The 18,402-nt window shown below is 47.3% G+C and overlaps 1 protein-coding gene across 3 annotated transcripts in view; it reads left to right on the forward strand.

The window, feature by feature from the left end:
* Window positions 1–18,402, forward strand: part of Prkce (protein kinase C epsilon) — a 507,468-nt gene that overhangs the window by 391,028 nt on the left and 98,038 nt on the right. For all 3 annotated transcript variants that reach the window (XM_040737388.1, XM_040737387.1, XM_040737389.1), the window contains one exon: window positions 15,358–15,512. In XM_040737388.1, the coding sequence (XP_040593322.1) occupies window positions 15,358–15,512 (155 nt within the window). The remainder of the gene's footprint in view (window positions 1–15,357; window positions 15,513–18,402) is intronic.

An 18,402-nucleotide genomic window follows, 5' to 3' on the forward strand; every position in this document is an offset into this window, starting at 1 on the left:
CTAAGGAGGTTTGATTCCAACAAGAGGTCTTTCCCTTGTTGGCAAACTACATGAAATGCAGGGATGTCTGTGTCTTGGTGGTTTGCTGCAGATGGACTAGTTAGACCCTAATCATTTTAACTCCATTGCGCTCTTGAGTCCCATCTCCCCCTCTGGAGTCTTTCCTAATAACTAGTTAAATGGAGTCCATCTTTAGTGTGGACTCTCATTATACTGGAGCCTCTTGTTCTTCCAAGTGGCCTTTTGAAAGTTCTCCTTAAATACAAGCTAGTTGACTTGAACTTTGTCCATCCCCAAGCCCCATGGAACTATGGAATGACAGCTTGCCAGTGAGATTCCAGAGCTCATGTTTTCCTGTTCTGTTCAAGAGCCTGGCGCCTGCCATAAAGACAGCCTATGTTAATAGTCTCCTTCAGTACCTACTGTTGAATCTCCCTTTCATAGGCGGGGAAGTCAGTACTGCAGTTTGCCAAGTTCGTCATGTACTCAGGATGTAGCAAAATGTGCCTCGAACCCCAGTAGTCTATAGCCAGAAGTGGATTTAGATCATTGCATCATATAGGTAGAGATGAGGATGGGGAAAAGCTGTTGGGAGGGGGGTGACATCTGGTGGGGAGAGGCTGTCAACAGGTATAGATATGGACTACAGACAGATCATAGGCTATTCAACTTAGGTTTCCATTCCCTCCCCCAAATTCATGGCACTAACAAATCTGCTATGGAATGGATTTCTATACTGAGAGAGGCTACCCTCCTAACAGAATTGTCAGCCTGGAGTCCATATCAAAGCTTGACTCCCATCTACATCCTGAAGCTATCACCTGCTACGTCTATACCGGCCCTCTCCAGATAGCTAGGAACAAAAGGCCTGTGAACAAATTAAACACAGGCTGTTTTTATTCTGCTTCTGCAAGCCCCGTGCCTGCTTAATGTAGCACATGACGCTACCTGGGGCTCTGTTCTCTTATATTTTAAATAAATGCGTATGGGAATCTAGCACCTCCTTCCACTAGAACAAGAACTGTTCCGAGGCTCTATTGCAGCCGATATTTACAGCTTTATTTTACGGCATCGTTCACCGTTCAGAGCAAGCCTGGGTGGAAATGTGGTGATCAAAGTGCTTGCTTCCTCGCCGATTGGCCTCCAGTTCACGCTCTGCCTGCCAGCCAACGAAAATATTAGTGAAGCGCTATGGAGATGCTCTTTTGCCCGCACACAGACACTAGCCTTGCCCCCCTTGAATTCTGAAACATCGTCACGAGGCCTTTCAGCATCCACAGGCTCGACCTCTGTGTGTACATTCATGTGCCCGGTCCACGTTGCCAATCCCTCCCATTAGCACCTTTGCGTTTCGTCTCTGCTCAAGCAGACGCTACATGAAAGGGGACGGGGCAGAGTGGAGATGTCAGGTCCACTTTCTTGCCTCCTTGAAGCGGTCTCTTTGGTTTGAGGCAGCCATGCAGATGAATCCAACAGCGCCGTCTATAACACTAAAGGGCGGGTCCGGAAGATGAGAGGCACAGTTAACGTCAAACCACACTTATCAAGACCTGGGAGGAATTTCAGGCCTTTGATTTGATTCCTATGACCTTCCGGTTGTACAAACACAATGCACAATGGTGTCAGTTATACAGTCAGTGCTTTATGAAGGCTGGAGTTGATTGGCTGAGCCCAGTACAGTGTTGAGCACGGTCTTAGGGTCTAAGCCTAGGTTCTGAGAGTGGTGTTCAGACCTATAGAAGAGACATGTTATAATAAGAAAACCTATGAAACAGACATGTTATAGTAAGAAAACAGAATCAGGAAATGTATGCAATAGGGCCATAACGGGAAGAGGAACAAATAAAGGGTCCATGAACCCCCAGGTCTGTTTTCAGAGTATTAATGTAGAATTCAGGTTTAGATAGTAAGCAATAGGTTTGTGCTGGCAGCCCTGGTCAAGGTCTGGTCCTGCCTGTCATTGTCCTGGCTCTGGTTTGTCTTGTAAGGTGATCTGATAAGCAGTCAGAATTGTGTGGAGTTCCCCAGCCTTTCACCATTTCCCAGCATAGGGATTTTGGGGCAATTTCAATGATTTGGAATTCATTGCTTCATTGTCTGATGGCACAAGAGTTATAGGGGCACAACCAGATGCAGGCAACACAGCCCTGGCAATTCTAGGCGACAGTCCTTGCTGTAGAAGCTGTCCCTTTGAGGGTGTCTGTCTGTCACTATGTTGTATTAGAAGAACACTGCATACCACTGTCTAATAACTTCTCTTCTAGTCGAATTCACTAACATATGAAATTATCAGAGAAAACAGAATAAAATGAACTTAGAATCACCAAGTCTTTATGTTAGAAGGCTTCCTGACACCTGCTTACTCAACTGGTTGCTAGCCACTACTATTCACAAGGTGCTACCTGGGGACTATGAGCATAAATGCATATTCCAGAGGCCAGCACAGAGTCAGACACTTTGAGAGAAGTCTGGTCTAGTAACCTGTATACTTGAAAATGCTTCCAAGGCATTCTGACACACAGCCAGGTCATCGAGTCCAGCCTCTCCATTAACAGCGGGTATCTCTGTGAATAGCACTGAAGAAGTATGATTACCCGACTCTTCATGTTGGAAGGACCTCAGTGCAGAACAAAGCGGTGGGACTCAATGTTGACAGGGTGTTGGCAGTATAAGGAGACTTGGGTCTGCTATAACAAAAGAGGCCTTGATGACTCTATTCTGCTCATTGGTCTCAGCATGGCTCGGTGACACAGACAGAATCTCCTTGCAGCACACAGTCTTTCCAGTGATTTAAGCATTCCCCTTCAATGGGCCCTTTTGTCTGGTAGTCCGTGTGTTTATTCAGTTCAGATGGTCAGCCACTAACACAGAGCTCGCTGAAGCTTGCTGTTGCCACATCGCTCCTCTTCACCCTCCCATCTGCCTTCCTCTGAATGAACTCAAGGCTATCAGGCATGGTACCCGGAATGGACACCATGCTGACCCCTGCTCTGACTAGCAGAATCCAACAGGGGCAGCAGGAACACTCTGCATTCCTGTCTGTGACCTGCTTCTTTGGAGACCCTTCTGAGAGTCCTCAAAGCCCAAGCTGGTGATGACAGAATGTTCTGTGGCAGATCAGGAATGGGAAGGGTCGCTGTGGTCACACTGAGCCTGGTGCCTGGTGAGTGCATACTGTTAGAAAGACATCTACATCTGCCTTTTGATGTTCTAAGTCAAGAAAGAATGTTTTACAGAATACACAGATGAGAGCTGTATAGACCACACTGTGTGTGTGTGTGTGTGTGTGTGTGTGTGTGTTGGTGTGTGCCAGAGTGAGTGTGATCTTTAAGATGAGCAGTCATTGTTCTCATAGGTACAGTCAACCTGTCACACTGAAGACTGTCACACTAAGCCAGGGAAGCATGAGGAGGCTGCTTTCCCTCTCTTCTTCAACACAACTGCTGCCATCTAAGCAGGTTATAGCCCTTCCCACAACTGAAGGGAAAGACTGATGAGCCTTCTTTATTTGAGGTCAACTTCCCAACCCTGCCTGGCTGTAAAAACAGCCATAAGCCGCTGAATCCTTGGCCCTAAACAGGGCATCTCTGGCATCCCTTGCAAGACTCGGGACATCATAGAAGATGGGGCAGAAAGATTTCCTAAGAACCGGAGGCAAGGGACACTCATTCAGTACTGAGGTGCTACACCACATAACCACACGATTCTACAGATACAATTCATAAGGGGGAGGTGCCATGAGTACCAGCCCTGGCCACTTGTGTCCTGTTGGTACACGGGAAGGCATGTGCAAACAGATGAGATGGATGCAGGCTTGTTGAGAAATAGCCCAAGTTCATGGGAAGAGTTGGTAGAACTTGACTAGGCTGAGGAAATGAAGTTACAAGAACACCTTTGTTCCTATGTTTAGGACGACTTTTAAAAAGCATCCCATAATTGCTTCAACCTTGCCTTCAAACAGCTGATGACTGGCTCCAATGGGCTCCAGTGCAGCTCCCCTTCTCTCTCTCTCTCTCTCTCTCTCTCTCTCTCTCTCTCTCTCTCTCTCTCTCTCTCTCTCTCTCTCTCTCTCTCTCTCTCTGTCTCTCTCTCTTCTGCTTAAATTATTTCTCGGCAACATCAAAGAAATAGTCGTTCTGTGTCACCATATTGTGCAGCAAGCACAGACCAGATTCTAGGGCTCCAGTTTTACTACAAAGCGTGAAACTTCTACAAGATGACCTGGTCTCCTCATTGGAGACGTGACTGAGGGAGCGTGTGGTAGATTCACTGCTTTCCTGGAGTCCAAGTGAGTAGCTGGAGACAGAGGATGTCGGCCAGATGCCATGGCTCACCAGTGCCAATTACTGAAGAAGGCCTCCAGTGGGGTGGAACCAGGAGGAAGCCAGGATGCTGGGAGGAGGCAGCTGGACTGGGGCACGATGCTCATCAAACAATGGAGGAAAAGAAAGGGCTTCCGTGAGTCTGTCCCGTGGTGTCTTCCATGGATGGAAGGGTTTCTGTCTAACCTCTATCTGTCTCCGAAGAGGAAGCTGGGGACCAGTACACTCCCTTCCTGCCTGACCATGGAAGCAGCCTCTCTCCTGATGACCAGCACTGCTGAGGTGTTTGTAGTTGGGGCTGGTTCATATACCGGCATAGCCTTGGAGAAGAGCTGTCTCTGGGTGTGCTGGTGGCCCCTGTGAAGAAGTATCCTCTGCTGGAGTGGCACTGTCACACTCTCCTCTCCCCACCTTCTAAACCCAGGCGGGGGGGGGGGGTGTAGGGGGCAGGGATTTGAGGTTGGTCTGGGGCTAAGTGTGGTACTATCCGAAGGAGGGAATGTTTGTTTGGGTTTTATTAGGTGAGTCGATTTGACCCAACTGTGGGTCCCTTTGAACTTGAACTTGAGCCTGCCCTGTTTAGGTTAAATAATTAGAGCTTTAAACAGTTGGAAACAAACATCTCATTATAAGTATCATGTTTGTACCTTCTCAAGTAGTAGACTGTAATGTGAGTTTTTGCCATTTAACCGACTCTAGTTGAGTGACGGCTAATAAGTGTGAGAGGATCTCTTCTTTCCTGGGAATTAGCTTGGCTCCATCCTCTTGAACACAGATGGTTGTGATGAGAAGCAGTCTTCTTGTCTATGTACAGGGATTTAAAAAAAGAAGTCTTTCCATTTGCAAAAATATGGATGAAATTGTGGGATGTTAGGAGACGTCTAGTAAGACAAATATAGAAGAAAAGCGCTAAATGATACCACTTATGTGATGAATCCAAATTACTCAGGCTGATAAAAGTGGAGAGGAAGATGGTGGTTGCCGGGGACCAGGGAAGACAGAATCGGAAGTCAGCTTCAGCAGTGTAAGATGATTACATTCCAGAGTTTAGTCCCTACAGATACTGTATTAGACACTGAGGATTTGCCAGAGAGAATGGTTTCCTCTTCTTGCGCGCGCGCGCACACACACACACACACACACACTACTATGGCATTTAAGGTAATGAAAGTGAAAAAAAGATGGAGTAAATCTCTTTTTTACAAACAGCATCTCATGTGGTTCAGACTGGCCTAAACTCCCAGTGTGGCCAAGGCTAACTTGAACCCTGACAACCCTGATACAGATGTACATCACCAAACTTGCCTAAAGGTGGAACAACTCCGAGCTGTCTTGCTTCCAATGCACTGCTTCCAAGATGATTTTCCTTCAAGTCAGCTATAATTGTATAACTTTACAACTTAAAAGCTTTTCAGAATTCCTATTCTCCTACTTGTGTTTCAGAACTTTCCCCTGGCCCCAGACTGCAGTCCGTCTCTACCTCGGTGCCCTGGATTTACGCACTGTTTCCCCAGGAGCCAGGCTTCTTTGGGGGTGGTTTCGTTTTTATTGTTTAACGGGGTTACCCTACCCTCTTGTTCCTGTGTGTTTCTTTCTTTTCACCTCCATCCTCGGGGCTGTGCCCTCACCTCCAGACTTTCCCTTCCTCAGGCCTCACATTGTTCAAGATTGGGCTCTCCTCCAAGTCAGGTGAATCTGAACCAGATCCCATAGCAATGGTTGATTCCATCGGTACCCTTGTATTTTGGAGAATAGATAGACCAACTTGTCATGTGACTGTCTCTCATAGTGACCTATGCATGGTAAGGCCTAAGTGACAAATATCCAAGAAGATTCAGGCCAGATCCCCAGTTTTCACAATCTACTCAGATCCTGGAGAGTTCAGTACAGAATCATCTAGTGTCTAGGACTTTCTAGTGTCTCTGTGCTTTCTCCTGTTGCCATTCCTAGCCCCCGGATACCAAAGTCATAACTTACACAGCTTTCAGGCTGAGTATTCAAGAAAGACCTGCTGAGTTGATGGCATAGAGCAGTGGTTCTCAACCTATCTAATGCTGTGACCCTTTAATACATGTTGTGGTTACCCACAACCATAAAGTTATTTTCTTTGCTACTTTATAACTGCAATTTTGCTACTGCTATGAAATGTAATGTAAATATCCATGTTTTCTGGTGGTTTTAGTTGACCCCTGTGAAAGGGTCATTTGACCCCCCCAAGGGGTCTCAACTCGCAGTTTGAGAACCCCTGGTTTAGATGATGTGAGCATGAAATGGGCAGAGAGAAGCTGTTTAGAAAGGTGGAGTGAAGGGCTGGGCTGTCGTTCAATAATAGAGCACTTGCCTAACATGTGTCATTCAATAATAGAGCACTTGCCTAACATGTGTAAGTCCACGGTTTGTATCTCTAGCACTGGGTGGGGATGCATATACGGCGAGGACCTGTGACTCCCTTGGGTACACTGGAAAAGCCATTTATGTCATCATAAGTTCATCAGAGGCAGACTGTCCCAAGTCTAGTCTCCTGTTGTGCCCTCATGTGAAATCAAAGTGAGATAGGATCTTTGTACTTATAAACATCTAACAAATGGTAGAGAACATATGTCCAAACAAACCCACTTGGCAGAACACACGGTGCTACCGAAGGGATGACACCTCTGTCTTATCTATCATACCTTGAAGGGTAAACGGGGCCCGCAGGCTGGCATTAACATTGAAGGCAAGAAAGTGGGCAAGCTGGAAAAGGGAGGCCAGTGGGAATTTCAAAGCCATGATGTGGTCTTTCCAAATGGTTGGTCACTCTTTCCCTGTTCTCACCCCAAATGGCCATGACACATAATCTCTTTGCAATTTTCATTATTTTACTTGCTATCACAAAACCGTAACACTGAGGTAGTCAAGGGAGATTAAGGGAGGTGGGTGTAGAATAGGCTTTGCAAACCTTTGCTTACCTCAGAAAACATATTTGCTTACTTTACCAGGAAGTTGGTTTTTGGTTTTGTTTTCTGTGGGTGCCAAGAGGGGATTAATGAGTAGCCGCTGGCTTTGCCAGCTTTCTTTTGATTTCGGTTTATATAATTAAGCAGTTCCCAGAATGACTTGAGCCTCTCCCTCTGCATCAAAACACCCTTCTCAAATGCGTCAGAGGTCACCAGCGATCCACACTGAATACAGGGTGGGGAAGGTAAAAAGTGTACCTTGCTTTGTGGCATCTCTAATGTGTAAAAAGATCTGTAGTTATGCTTTGGGGGAGCACATAGGAGCTGTGTGGGGAAGAAAGCAAACCCAAAGAAAACTGAGAATGCACTAAGGTGGATCCTGAGCTGATCTGTCCAGAAATAATAATGTGGGAACACCTGGTTCCTTTGGAATTTCTAGCAACAGGGACATACATGGCATGGGCACTCAAGAATGGGTGGTGGTGGCACATAGCTTTAACCCCAGCACTCAGGAGGTAGAGGCAGGCGGATCTCCGTGAGTTCGAGGCTAGCCTGATCTACAGAGTGAGTTGCAGGACAGCCAGGAACACACAGAGAAACCCCATCTTGTAAAACAAAACACAATGCAAGCACTCAGCACAGATGCCCTAGGAGCCTACTATGTGCTGCAACCAGGAATCTACTCTGTGCGAGCCGTGGTCCCAGTTGATGGGGAGGATAGGAGACAAAACTGGGGGTTAGGCTAGGGTGACACTGAACTTCTGATCTTCCTGCCCACACCTCCTGAATGCTGTGTGCACAGTACTAGGTTTAGAACTCAGAGTGTCCTGCAGCACACTAAGCAAGCATTGCACCAGCTAAGCTACATCCCAACTCTATAGCACTTACAGCTATTAAAGAGAATTTCAAGCATTTCTCTTTGGGGCCTCTAATTCCCTTAAAAAGAAAAAACTTCATAAGAACCAATCCAGAACTGCCAATAGCCCCTGCCTTCCTGGAGCATACAGACAACGTTAGTTACCGTTTCTGCCAGTGGGAGAAAACATCACGGCCAGAAGCAACGTGAGAGCGAAAAGGTTAATTTCTGCTTACAGTGGGTGAGCCCATCACTGAGAGGTGCCAAGGCAGGAGCCCGAGGCAGGAGCTGGAGCAAACCCATGGAGGAGTACTGCTTACTGACTTGCTTCTTGTGGGCTTCCTGGTCTGCTTTGTTACAGCACCCAGGACTGCCAGCTCAGTATTAGCACACTGCCCGAAGTGTGGAGTTTCCCACCCATGCTGCCCCAGCTGTCATCAGTGAAGAAAATGCACCAGAGACTGGCCCACAGGCCAGTCTGGTGAGAGCGTTCTCTCAGTTGAGATTCCCTCTTCTAAAATGCCTGTGTCCATTTGACAAGAATCTAACCAGTACATAGATACTAGGGAAATCACTGTCACACAAACACAGCATCCCCTGGGCTGAGTGTTGTGGCAGGGGACACAAGACAGATGGGTGGGATCTTGTCAGGAAAACCAAGGACAGCTTCCATGAAGGAAAGATGGCTGCATTGAAGTCTTTGCGATACAGAGATACGGGGAACTCGTTGCGGGAGAGAGCAGGGGAGGCAGTCCAGACAGCAAGAACAGGAATCAAGGTTCTAGGGCAAAAGGAATAAGGGAAGCTGGAAGGCAAATGACTCAGAAGATCATATGAGTATGGCAAGGTGTTTTCTACCTGTCCTAAGGGGAACACAGGCCTTTAAAGGAATTAAGATGGGCTTGGCAGGTTACTCAGTGAATAAAAGCACGTGGCTGTGTAAGTGTAAGGGCCTGAGTTTGAATCCCCAGCACCCGTGTAAGATTCTGGGCATGTCTGCACATGCTTGTAACTCTAGTATTGGTGGGAAGAGGGGCAGCTCCCGACATTGCCTTGGTCTGCTCTATCTGGAAGAGCAAGCTTCCAGGTCAGTGAGAGAATTCCGGTTCAGTGAAAGACCATCTCTCTGGCCTCCATGCATGGGTACATGGTTCTACATACTCGCACACTCATATGCATGTACAACATACTCACAACATGCACGCACGCACGCACGTGTGCACACACACACATGCACGCACACACACATGTATTAATAGTGGTAGGGTGAGAGGAACAGATTTCAAGCAGAGTCCCTCTACCTTGGGAATGGCCAGCATTAAGACGGGAAACTGAACTAGCTGTAGAAACATTCCTAGCAAAGCAGAACTCTGGACAAGAGATGAAAGCTGCTCGAGTCACAGAGACATGAGCATGGCAGTGGTGGAGACCAGAAGTGTGCAGCTGTGAGAAATGAAAAGGAATACTAACCAGGCAAGAGCAACAGTGGGGGAGGGGGATTTGGGAGAAGGTACACTAACCAGGCAAGAGCAACATTGGGGAAGGGGGTCCGGGAGAGGGGGATTAAAGATGACTACTGGGGTTCTCACTTGAGAAGCTGGCTGAAGGTGCAGACTGGACCTCAGACAGGAAGTTCTGTGTGAGGACCAGCTTGCCAGGGAAGATGATGGGGTCCGTTTCGACATGTTGGGTTGGAGTACCTGAAAGGCATCCGGAGGGGGATCAGATGCTGAGATGTGCGTCTGGAGCTCCCAGATGACGTCTAGGCAGGAGGGCGAAGTATGTGAGTCATCCATGCAGAGAGCCATGTGGGTGTGCGTAAGTAAACTCACACCACCAGGAAGGCCCGGCACACAGCCTTGTGAGCTCAGGGCTTCATGGCTGTAGGGAGAAGTCTACAAAGAGGCAGAGGCGACACAGAAAAGCAGAAAGAGACAGGGGAAAGGAGACAGACTCAACAGTACGAAACCAGCCTGAGGACCCAGGGAAGCGATGTTTGTTGTGAGAGAAGGTGATGGGGGAGAAAGCTGGAGAAAAGGCTGGGAATGAGATGCGCAGTAATAATAGCTGTTAGTTCTGCCAATGACAGTCAGCCTGGCTAACCCATACGGAGCTCCAACTATGAACTGGGCATTTTAACATACAGTTTAGGGTTAGGGATGTAGCTTGCCTAGCATGCTCAAGACTCTCAGTTTGAACCCTGGGTACTTCAAAAGAACAACAACAAAAATAAAGCACAATTCTATAAGGCAGGCACTGCAGACCCTCACTTTTGCAGGTTGGAAAGTTGGGCACAGAAAGATGAAATTCTTTGCTTGAGGTCAGGCAGCCAGTGAGTGATACAGTTGTGGGGGGCACTCCCCTTTGTCACTCTGCCCTCAGGACCACGTGGCTAATGTTAGGATAGACCCTACAACAAGAAGAGAGGGAGAGTTTTCCCTCTAGAGATTTAGATTCTTCAAATCCTCCATTGTGGCCACAGCCCAGGCTCGGGGTTGGTGACTATCAACTGGACACTTTGGTCGTTATTTCTGGTGGAATGTTCAGCTGATGGGAGAGTATGAACAAGCAGTGTATCTGTGCTTGCCTTGGGAAAGGCTGACCCCACTGCCTCTAGGGCAGAGGCTCTCCAAGTGTGGTTGCTGGACTGGCATCATCTCCTGAGACCTTGTTAGAGATGTCGATATTCAGGTTCCAAATCAGAAATGGTGTGGTCTGTCAGCAAGGATCACTGCTCTCATGAGACTCTTGAGTGATCTTGATGCTAAGGATGCTTGTTCTTGAAGTAATCCCCCCCTTTTTTAAATTAAGTTTTAGTGCACAAAATAATAGGTGTCACGAAGGCATTTCCATACATACATCATTGTATTTTACTCGTATTTAGCCATTATTATTACCCACTTGTTAATCCCTTTCCTTCCCCTTCTTGGTCCCTCTCTTGCTTTCAATTTACACACACACACACACACACACACACACACACACAGAGTTAAATCTAGAGTCCACATATAAGCAAAACCATTTAACATTTGTCTTTCCTCCCCCTGCTGTTTTTGTTTTATTTCTGTTACTATGACAAAATGTTCTAGTGAAAAGCAACTTAAGGAAGAAAGAGTCTGTTTTGGCTTCTACATCCACTGTACAGTCCATCGCAGCAGAGAATTCATAGTAGCAGGAGCATGAAGCAGTCAGTGGCATCCACATTTAAGGTAGAGAGAGACAGAGACACAGAGAGAGAAAGAGAGAGAGAGAGAGAGAGACACACACACACACACACACACAGAGAGAGAGAGAGAGAGAGAGAGAGAGAGAGAGAGAGAGAGAGAGAGAGAGAGAGAGAGAGAATGGTGCTGTGCATTTTCAGTCTGAGCGTTCCCACCACCGGAATGCCATCAGGACAGCTCCCTGGAGACGTGCTCATGTGTTAGCCTGAACTAGACTGTCCTTCAATGAGAGGTCTCATCCACCCCAGGTGATTCTAGACTGTGCTAAGTTGACAAAACTAACCTTCACACCCACCCAGCTCTCTTGTGCCTCCCCACCTTCCTTTACATCGTTTCTTGATAAAGAATGTCCAAAGATTACCGTTTATTGTCAAGCAAAATCCATGCACAAATATCACAAGACAAAGCAGGGATCTGAATGAGTCACCCACCCACAGCTGCTGCTCCTCCTTGGAAAGGCCTGTGCTCCACCTTTTCTTTCAGTCAGGCCATTCCCAAGGAAAGCCCTGCCTCTTGAACCAAAATACTCCTTTTGATTGGCTAGCGGACTGGCGGCAGACTCCCCATAACACTTTCTTCCTCCCACATAGACCCTCTTGTAGTTAGATGTCAAATGCTCTTTGCATCCATTTTCCTCCAAATGACACAATGTCATTCTCTTCTCTGTGGCTGAATAAAACCACCGTGTGTATGTACCCCATTTTCTTCATTCTGCTGTTGATGGATGCAAAGGCTGGTTCTGTGTCTTAGCTATTACGAACAGGGCACAGATGTACTTGGATGTACAAGCTCTCTCTGGTGCGCAGATGCAGAATCCTTCAGGCTCACACCTGGGAGTGATCTGGCTGGATCTTCTGTGTGTAGTTCCATTTCCAGTTCTTTGAAGGACCTCCATACTGACTTCCACAGTGGCTCCACCAGTTTGCACCCCCTAGCCAGCAGAGTATACACCACTCTCCCCCATCCTCGCCAGTAGCTGTTGTGCTTGGTACAGTTTGCTTTCTTGATGATAGCCCTTCTCACTGGGGTCAGAGGGAATCTCAATGTAGTTTCATTTGTGTCTTAGAAGGAGTCCTTGAAAAGAAAAAAAGAGAACAACTAATTTAGTAATCCTTAAGTTTTACTGTTGTAAAAAATACTTTGACATCCTTAGCCATTAGGGAACTCTGAGATTCCATCTTACACCCATCAGAATGGCTAAAATCAAAAACACCAATGACAGTTTATGCTGGAGAGGATGTGGAGAAAGGGAAACACTTCTCCATTGCTGATGGGAGTGCAAACTTGGACAGCCATTTGGAAATCAGTATGGCAGTTTCTCTGGTAAATGGGAACTAGTCTACCTCAAGATCCAGCAATTCCACTCTTAGGCATATACCCAAAGGATGCTCATTCATACAACATGGACATCTGTCAGCTATGTTCATAGCAGCATTATTTGTAATAGCCAGAACCTGGAAGCAACCTAGGTGCCCCTCAACCAAAGAATGAATACAGAAAATGTGGTACATTTACACAAAGGAGTACTACTCAGCAGAAAAAAAAAACAATGGAATCTTGAAATTTGCAGGCAAATGGATGGAACTAGAAGGAACTATCCTAAGTGAGGTAGCCCAGTCACAGAAAGGCAAACATGGCATGTACTCACTCATATATGGATATTAGACATAGAGCAAAGGATTACCAGCCTACAATCCACACCTCCAGAAAAGCAAGACAGCAAGGAGGACCGTAAGAGAGACATACATAGTTCCCCCGTGAAGTGGAAAGGGACAAGAGCCCCTGAACAAATTGGGAGCCTGGGGGGAGAGGGAGGAAGGTAGGAGAAAGAGGAGGAGAGAATAGGAGTAGGGAGGAGAGCATGAGGGATCAGGAAGATTGAGTGGGGAGAGGAATAGAGGAGAGCAAGAGAAGAGACACATCAATAGAGGGAGCCACTATAGGTTTAAAGAGAAATCTGGCACTAGGGAATTATACAGAGATCCACAAGGATGACTTTAACTAGGAACCTAAGCATAGTGGAGAGGCTACCTTAAATGTTCTTCCCCTGTAATGAGAATAATGACTACCTAAAATGCCATCCTAGAGCCTTTATCCACTAGCTGATAGAAGCAAAAGCCAAGATCCACAACTGAGCACTGAGTCAAATTCCTGGAATCTAGGTTCAGAGAGGGAGGAGTGACAAACAAAGGGGTCAAGACCATGCTGGGAAAACCCACAGAAACAGCTGACCTGAGCAAGTGAGGACTCATGGACCCCAGTCTGACAGCTGGGAAACAATATAGGACCAAACCAGGCCCCCTGAACGTGGGTGACAGCTAGGAGCACTGGGCAGTCTATGCGGCTTCTGGCAGTGGAACCAGGATGTATCCCTAGTGCACGAATGGATTTCAGGAGCCCATTTCCCATGGAGGGTTACTCTGATGGCCTTGATACACAAGGAGGGCCTAGGCCCTGCCCCAAATGACTTGACAGATTTTGATAATCCCTCATGGAAGGCCTCATCCTCCCTGGGGAGTGGATGGGGGTTGAGATGGGGAGGTCAGTGGGGGGCATGGGAGGGGGAGGGAACTGGGATTGATATCTAAAATAAGATTGTTTTTAATTTAAATAGAAATTTATATAAAAATATCTTGACAGAAGCCAGGTGGATGAGAGTCTGTGGCTTCCCCACCCTGAGTGGACATCAGGATCACTGGGGGCTTCAACAGTGGTTCTCAACCTCCCTAACAAACAGTGACCCTTTAGTGCAGTTCCTCATGTTGAAGAGACCCCCCAACCATAAAATTGTTTCATTGCTTCTTCATAACTGTAATTTTGCTACTGTTATGAACTATAATATAAATATCTGATATGTGACCCCTGTGAAAGGGTCATTTGATCCCCAAAGGGGTCATGGCTCATCTAAGCCAGTGGCTCTCAACCTGCAAGCCATGATGGAGGGTCATTGCGAGGAGCAAGATGCCTTGTGTCTCTTTCGCCTCTCAGACCTCCACTAGCCTTGCTTTCCCTCTGGTCTGATCACCTTGATGTCCCTAAGTATGTCAACTCTGTTCCCATGTTGAAGTATCTGTCCCTGACTTGTTCTAGTAAGGTCTGTCTCCTTCTAGACTCTTCCCTGGTTTTCCTGGTCTGGATGGCACCCTGTGTTGTCACCTTGCCCAGTTCCCATGGTGCTCTTTTCCCCCTACTCGGTCCATGTCCCATCTCCACCCCGTAGGCCACCAGGACACCAGCTTATACTCCTTCCCTGATGCCCTGAAGAACATCCCACATGCTAGCTGCTTAGGACAAGGTGAACTGTGTAAGGTGGATTCAGACTTCTTTCTCCTTAAGTCACCATAGATACAGATAAGGAGGGGCTGCCCTCTGTGGCAGGTGATTGTGGCTCAGCTCTCTAGGTCCTGTGTTTGAGGGCAGAAAGCCTATAGCAGTGGTTCTCAACCTGTGAGTCTCCACCCCTTTTGGGATCAAGCAACCCTTTCACAGGGGTCACCTAAGATCACTGGAAAACACAGACATATATATATACATATATATATATATTTACATGATGATTTGTAACAATGGCAAAATGACAGTTTCAAAGTAGATGAAATAATTCTGTGGTTGAGGGTCACCGCAATATGAGAAACCATGTTAAAGGGTCACAGCATTAGAAGGTTGGGAACCCTACTGTAGGGGGCTCTCTGCATCCTGTGGCTCTCTACCCAGCCCCCAGAGTTGGGATTGCAGCCTTGCATCGTACAAGCAGCTTATGTGCTGCTGGAGATGTAACCCAGGGCTTCGTGGATACTAGGCAAGCCCCGTACCGACCGAGCTATGTCCCCATCCCCAAAGACAGAATTTTCTGTAGCACTTGACACCCTGCCTCGAAAGCTTGCTCCTATGTTTCACTCTGGAGCACTCCATCAGGCCACTTGAGTCCTGGCAATCTGTTGGGATCGCCGAAGGAAAGCTAGTCCCAGCTGGGTGCTGCTGTAATGTGGCTTATGTAGCATGTTCTCCTCTCCTTCCAGGACCGCCTCTTCTTCGTCATGGAATATGTAAACGGTGGAGACCTCATGTTCCAGATTCAGCGGTCCCGAAAATTCGACGAGCCTCGTTCCCGGTTCTATGCTGCTGAGGTCACGTCAGCTCTCATGTTCCTCCACCAACATGGCGTGATCTACAGGTAGCCCCTTCTCTCTCCCCTCTCCTGAAAAAACACAAGCAGACTCCTCCAGACACTCTAGCTACCTCTTTGGTCCCTGCCCGGCTGGTCTTGCAGCAACTGGCTTTAGCTTAGCGTTTGTTCCAATTTGCATACAGAGGGCTGGGGTGGAGTGGGGGGGGGCGCTGTTTGTCACTATTAATGTTAGTATTTGAAAGGTCCCAGGAGGTTTGGCCAGCTGTTTGTGCCTGTTCTGAGTTCACGCGCAGGGGTGACATTTGCAGCTTGACTGTGTGATCCCGAGGGAGCCTTCACTCCTGTCTCCCCCACCCTCTTCCTTGAACATCAGGGCATTCTCTTGTCTTTTTCCTCCTGTGCCACGAGCTTCCTCCTCTTCCTGATCTCTTGCCCTTTCCTGAGTTTGTTTGGCTTAAGTGTCTCCAGTCAGTAGACTCTGGGAAGGAGGAGTCACGTGGAGAGCTGGAGGGTTGTGCTCCAGGGGTGGGGGTGGGAACTAGACATTATCCAACAGGAAGTGACTTTTTTCAAATTGTCCAGTCCTTTATTTATTGCTAGTAGCTCAGCCCCCTTCCAACATATCACACCACACACACACACACACACACACACACACGCACACACACATACATACACACACTCACACACACTCACACACACACTCACACACACGCACACACACACTCACGCACACACGCACGCACGCACGCACACACACATACACACACACATACACACACATACACACACTCACACACACTCACACACACGCACACACGTGCGCACGCGCACACACACACATACACACACATACATACACACACACACACACACACACACACGATTTCCAGTAAAAGGGCAAAAACTCGTTATGCAGGCTCTTCTGTGAGGTCAGGAATTCTGGGAGGGAGGAGTAGATATTTAAAATTAGCAACAAGGATGCTAAAGTTGTTTTTTTTTTTAATGACTATCCATTCCTTTGCTTGGCCTTTGCATCCTCCTTTGCTAAGAACCGGGTGACGGAGTTGCTGCTTCGGCTTAGACCACGGTTAGGCTCGCACCTCAGCGCGTCTGACCTATTCTTGACTATGTATTCTCTAAAGTGTTCTGGTCAAGCTCTCCCCAGGATTCCCTTCCTCCTGCCATTCTCCAGCTTCATAAAGTCAGGGCAGGGGTGTGGCGGGGAGGGTCCGTGTTCCACACTCTAGACCAGTGGTTCTCAACCTTCCTAGCTTCAACCCTTTAATACAGTTCCTCATGGTGTGGTGACCCCCAGCCATGAAACCATTTTGTTGCTACTTCATAACTGTAATTTTGCTACTGTTGTGAATCATAATATAAATACCCGATATGCAGGCTCTCTGATATGCAACCCCTGTGAACGGGTTGTTCAATTCCCCCAAAAGGGGTCTCAACCCACAGGTTGAGAACCGTTGCTCTAGCCTGTCCTGTGGGGATCCATGTCCGTGCTTCTTGTTGCTGTCTGGTCCATACCACACAGCCTTGGAGTCTGGAAACAACCTGTCCTCGTTAGTTCCCAGCTTCCCCCAGGTCTTGTGTTCGGTGTCTCACCACGCTGCTGTGGAGATGAGAGCTGAGCCAGCTTCCCGTCTGAAGTCTGGGTTCTTCTTCCAAGATCATGTGCTGATTGACAGAACTTTTGTTTTCAAAACTTTAGAGTTGGTGAGGTTCACTTGAGGCTAGCTGGAGAGAAGGGCTTGCATTCTCAGAGTCTCTAACCTCAGAGATGGACTAGAGCCGCCTCTCACGGGTTAGTGGGCCCAAGCAAGGTGATGGATAGCCCTTTTGATAAACTCAAAGGCAAGTTTGAGTATATCTATAAGATCTGTATATCCATCATGGGCACAGGTGGACATGAGCCCAGGATTTTAAGAACAGCCTGAGCCAGCGGTGGTGACGTACACCTTTAATTCCAGCACTCTGGAGGTATAGGCAAGAGGATCTCTGTGAGTTCGAGGGTGGTGTGGTCTGTAGAGTGAGTTCCAGGACAGGCTCCAAAGCTACATAGGGAGACCCTGTCCCAAAAAACCAACAACAACAACAACAAAACCACCAGCCTGGACAACAGCCCATGCCTCTGCCACATGATATGTCATCACCTCAGCCCAGGATTGACATCATATTGCCTGTGTTGTGCTGTGTTGTTGTTTAGAGATAACTCACAAGTTTACCTACTTGGTGGGGAGGGGAAGGGAGCATTCAGAATCTGGTTGACTGGGGGTCACCTTTGGTTCTGTTGGCTGCACGCACCATTGGTCATGTACAAGGCTTACACTAGTGGTTCTCAACCCATGGGTCACGACCCCTACAGGGATCAAATAGCCTGCATATCAGATATTTGTATTACTGTTCATAACCATAGTAAAGTTATAGTTATGAGGTATCAACAAAATGAGCTTTTTGGTTGGGGGAGGGGGTCACCATTACATGAGGAGCTGTATTAAAGGGTTGAGGCATTAGACAGGTTGAGAACCACTGGTTTAGACCATTGTATGAACACTTCGCTCAATTGCAATCTCTTCTAAGGGCCATTTCTTCTGTCTTAAATTCTTATACTACATGTTCTTGTACACAGTAACTGGTCAAAATCACATCCATATTTATAATGTTCCTCAGATAACTTTACTATCTTTCCACTATTCTATTTCTGTGAAGAGACACCATGGCCACAGCAACTCTTATAAAGCAAAACATTTAGCTGCAGGCTGGCTTACAGTTTCAGAGGCTGAGTCCATTTTCATCATGGTGGGAGAATATAGGGGCACACTTGGTGTTGGGGCTGTAGCTGAGAGCTTTTAAATCCTAATCTACAGGAAGGCAGAGAGAGAGAGAGAGAGAGAGAGAGAGAGAGAGAGAGAGAGAGAGAGAGAGA

This window comes from Mesocricetus auratus, unplaced genomic scaffold (genome assembly GCF_017639785.1).
Source record: "Mesocricetus auratus isolate SY011 unplaced genomic scaffold, BCM_Maur_2.0 Super-Scaffold_100676, whole genome shotgun sequence".
Lineage (NCBI taxonomy): Eukaryota > Metazoa > Chordata > Mammalia > Rodentia > Cricetidae > Mesocricetus > Mesocricetus auratus.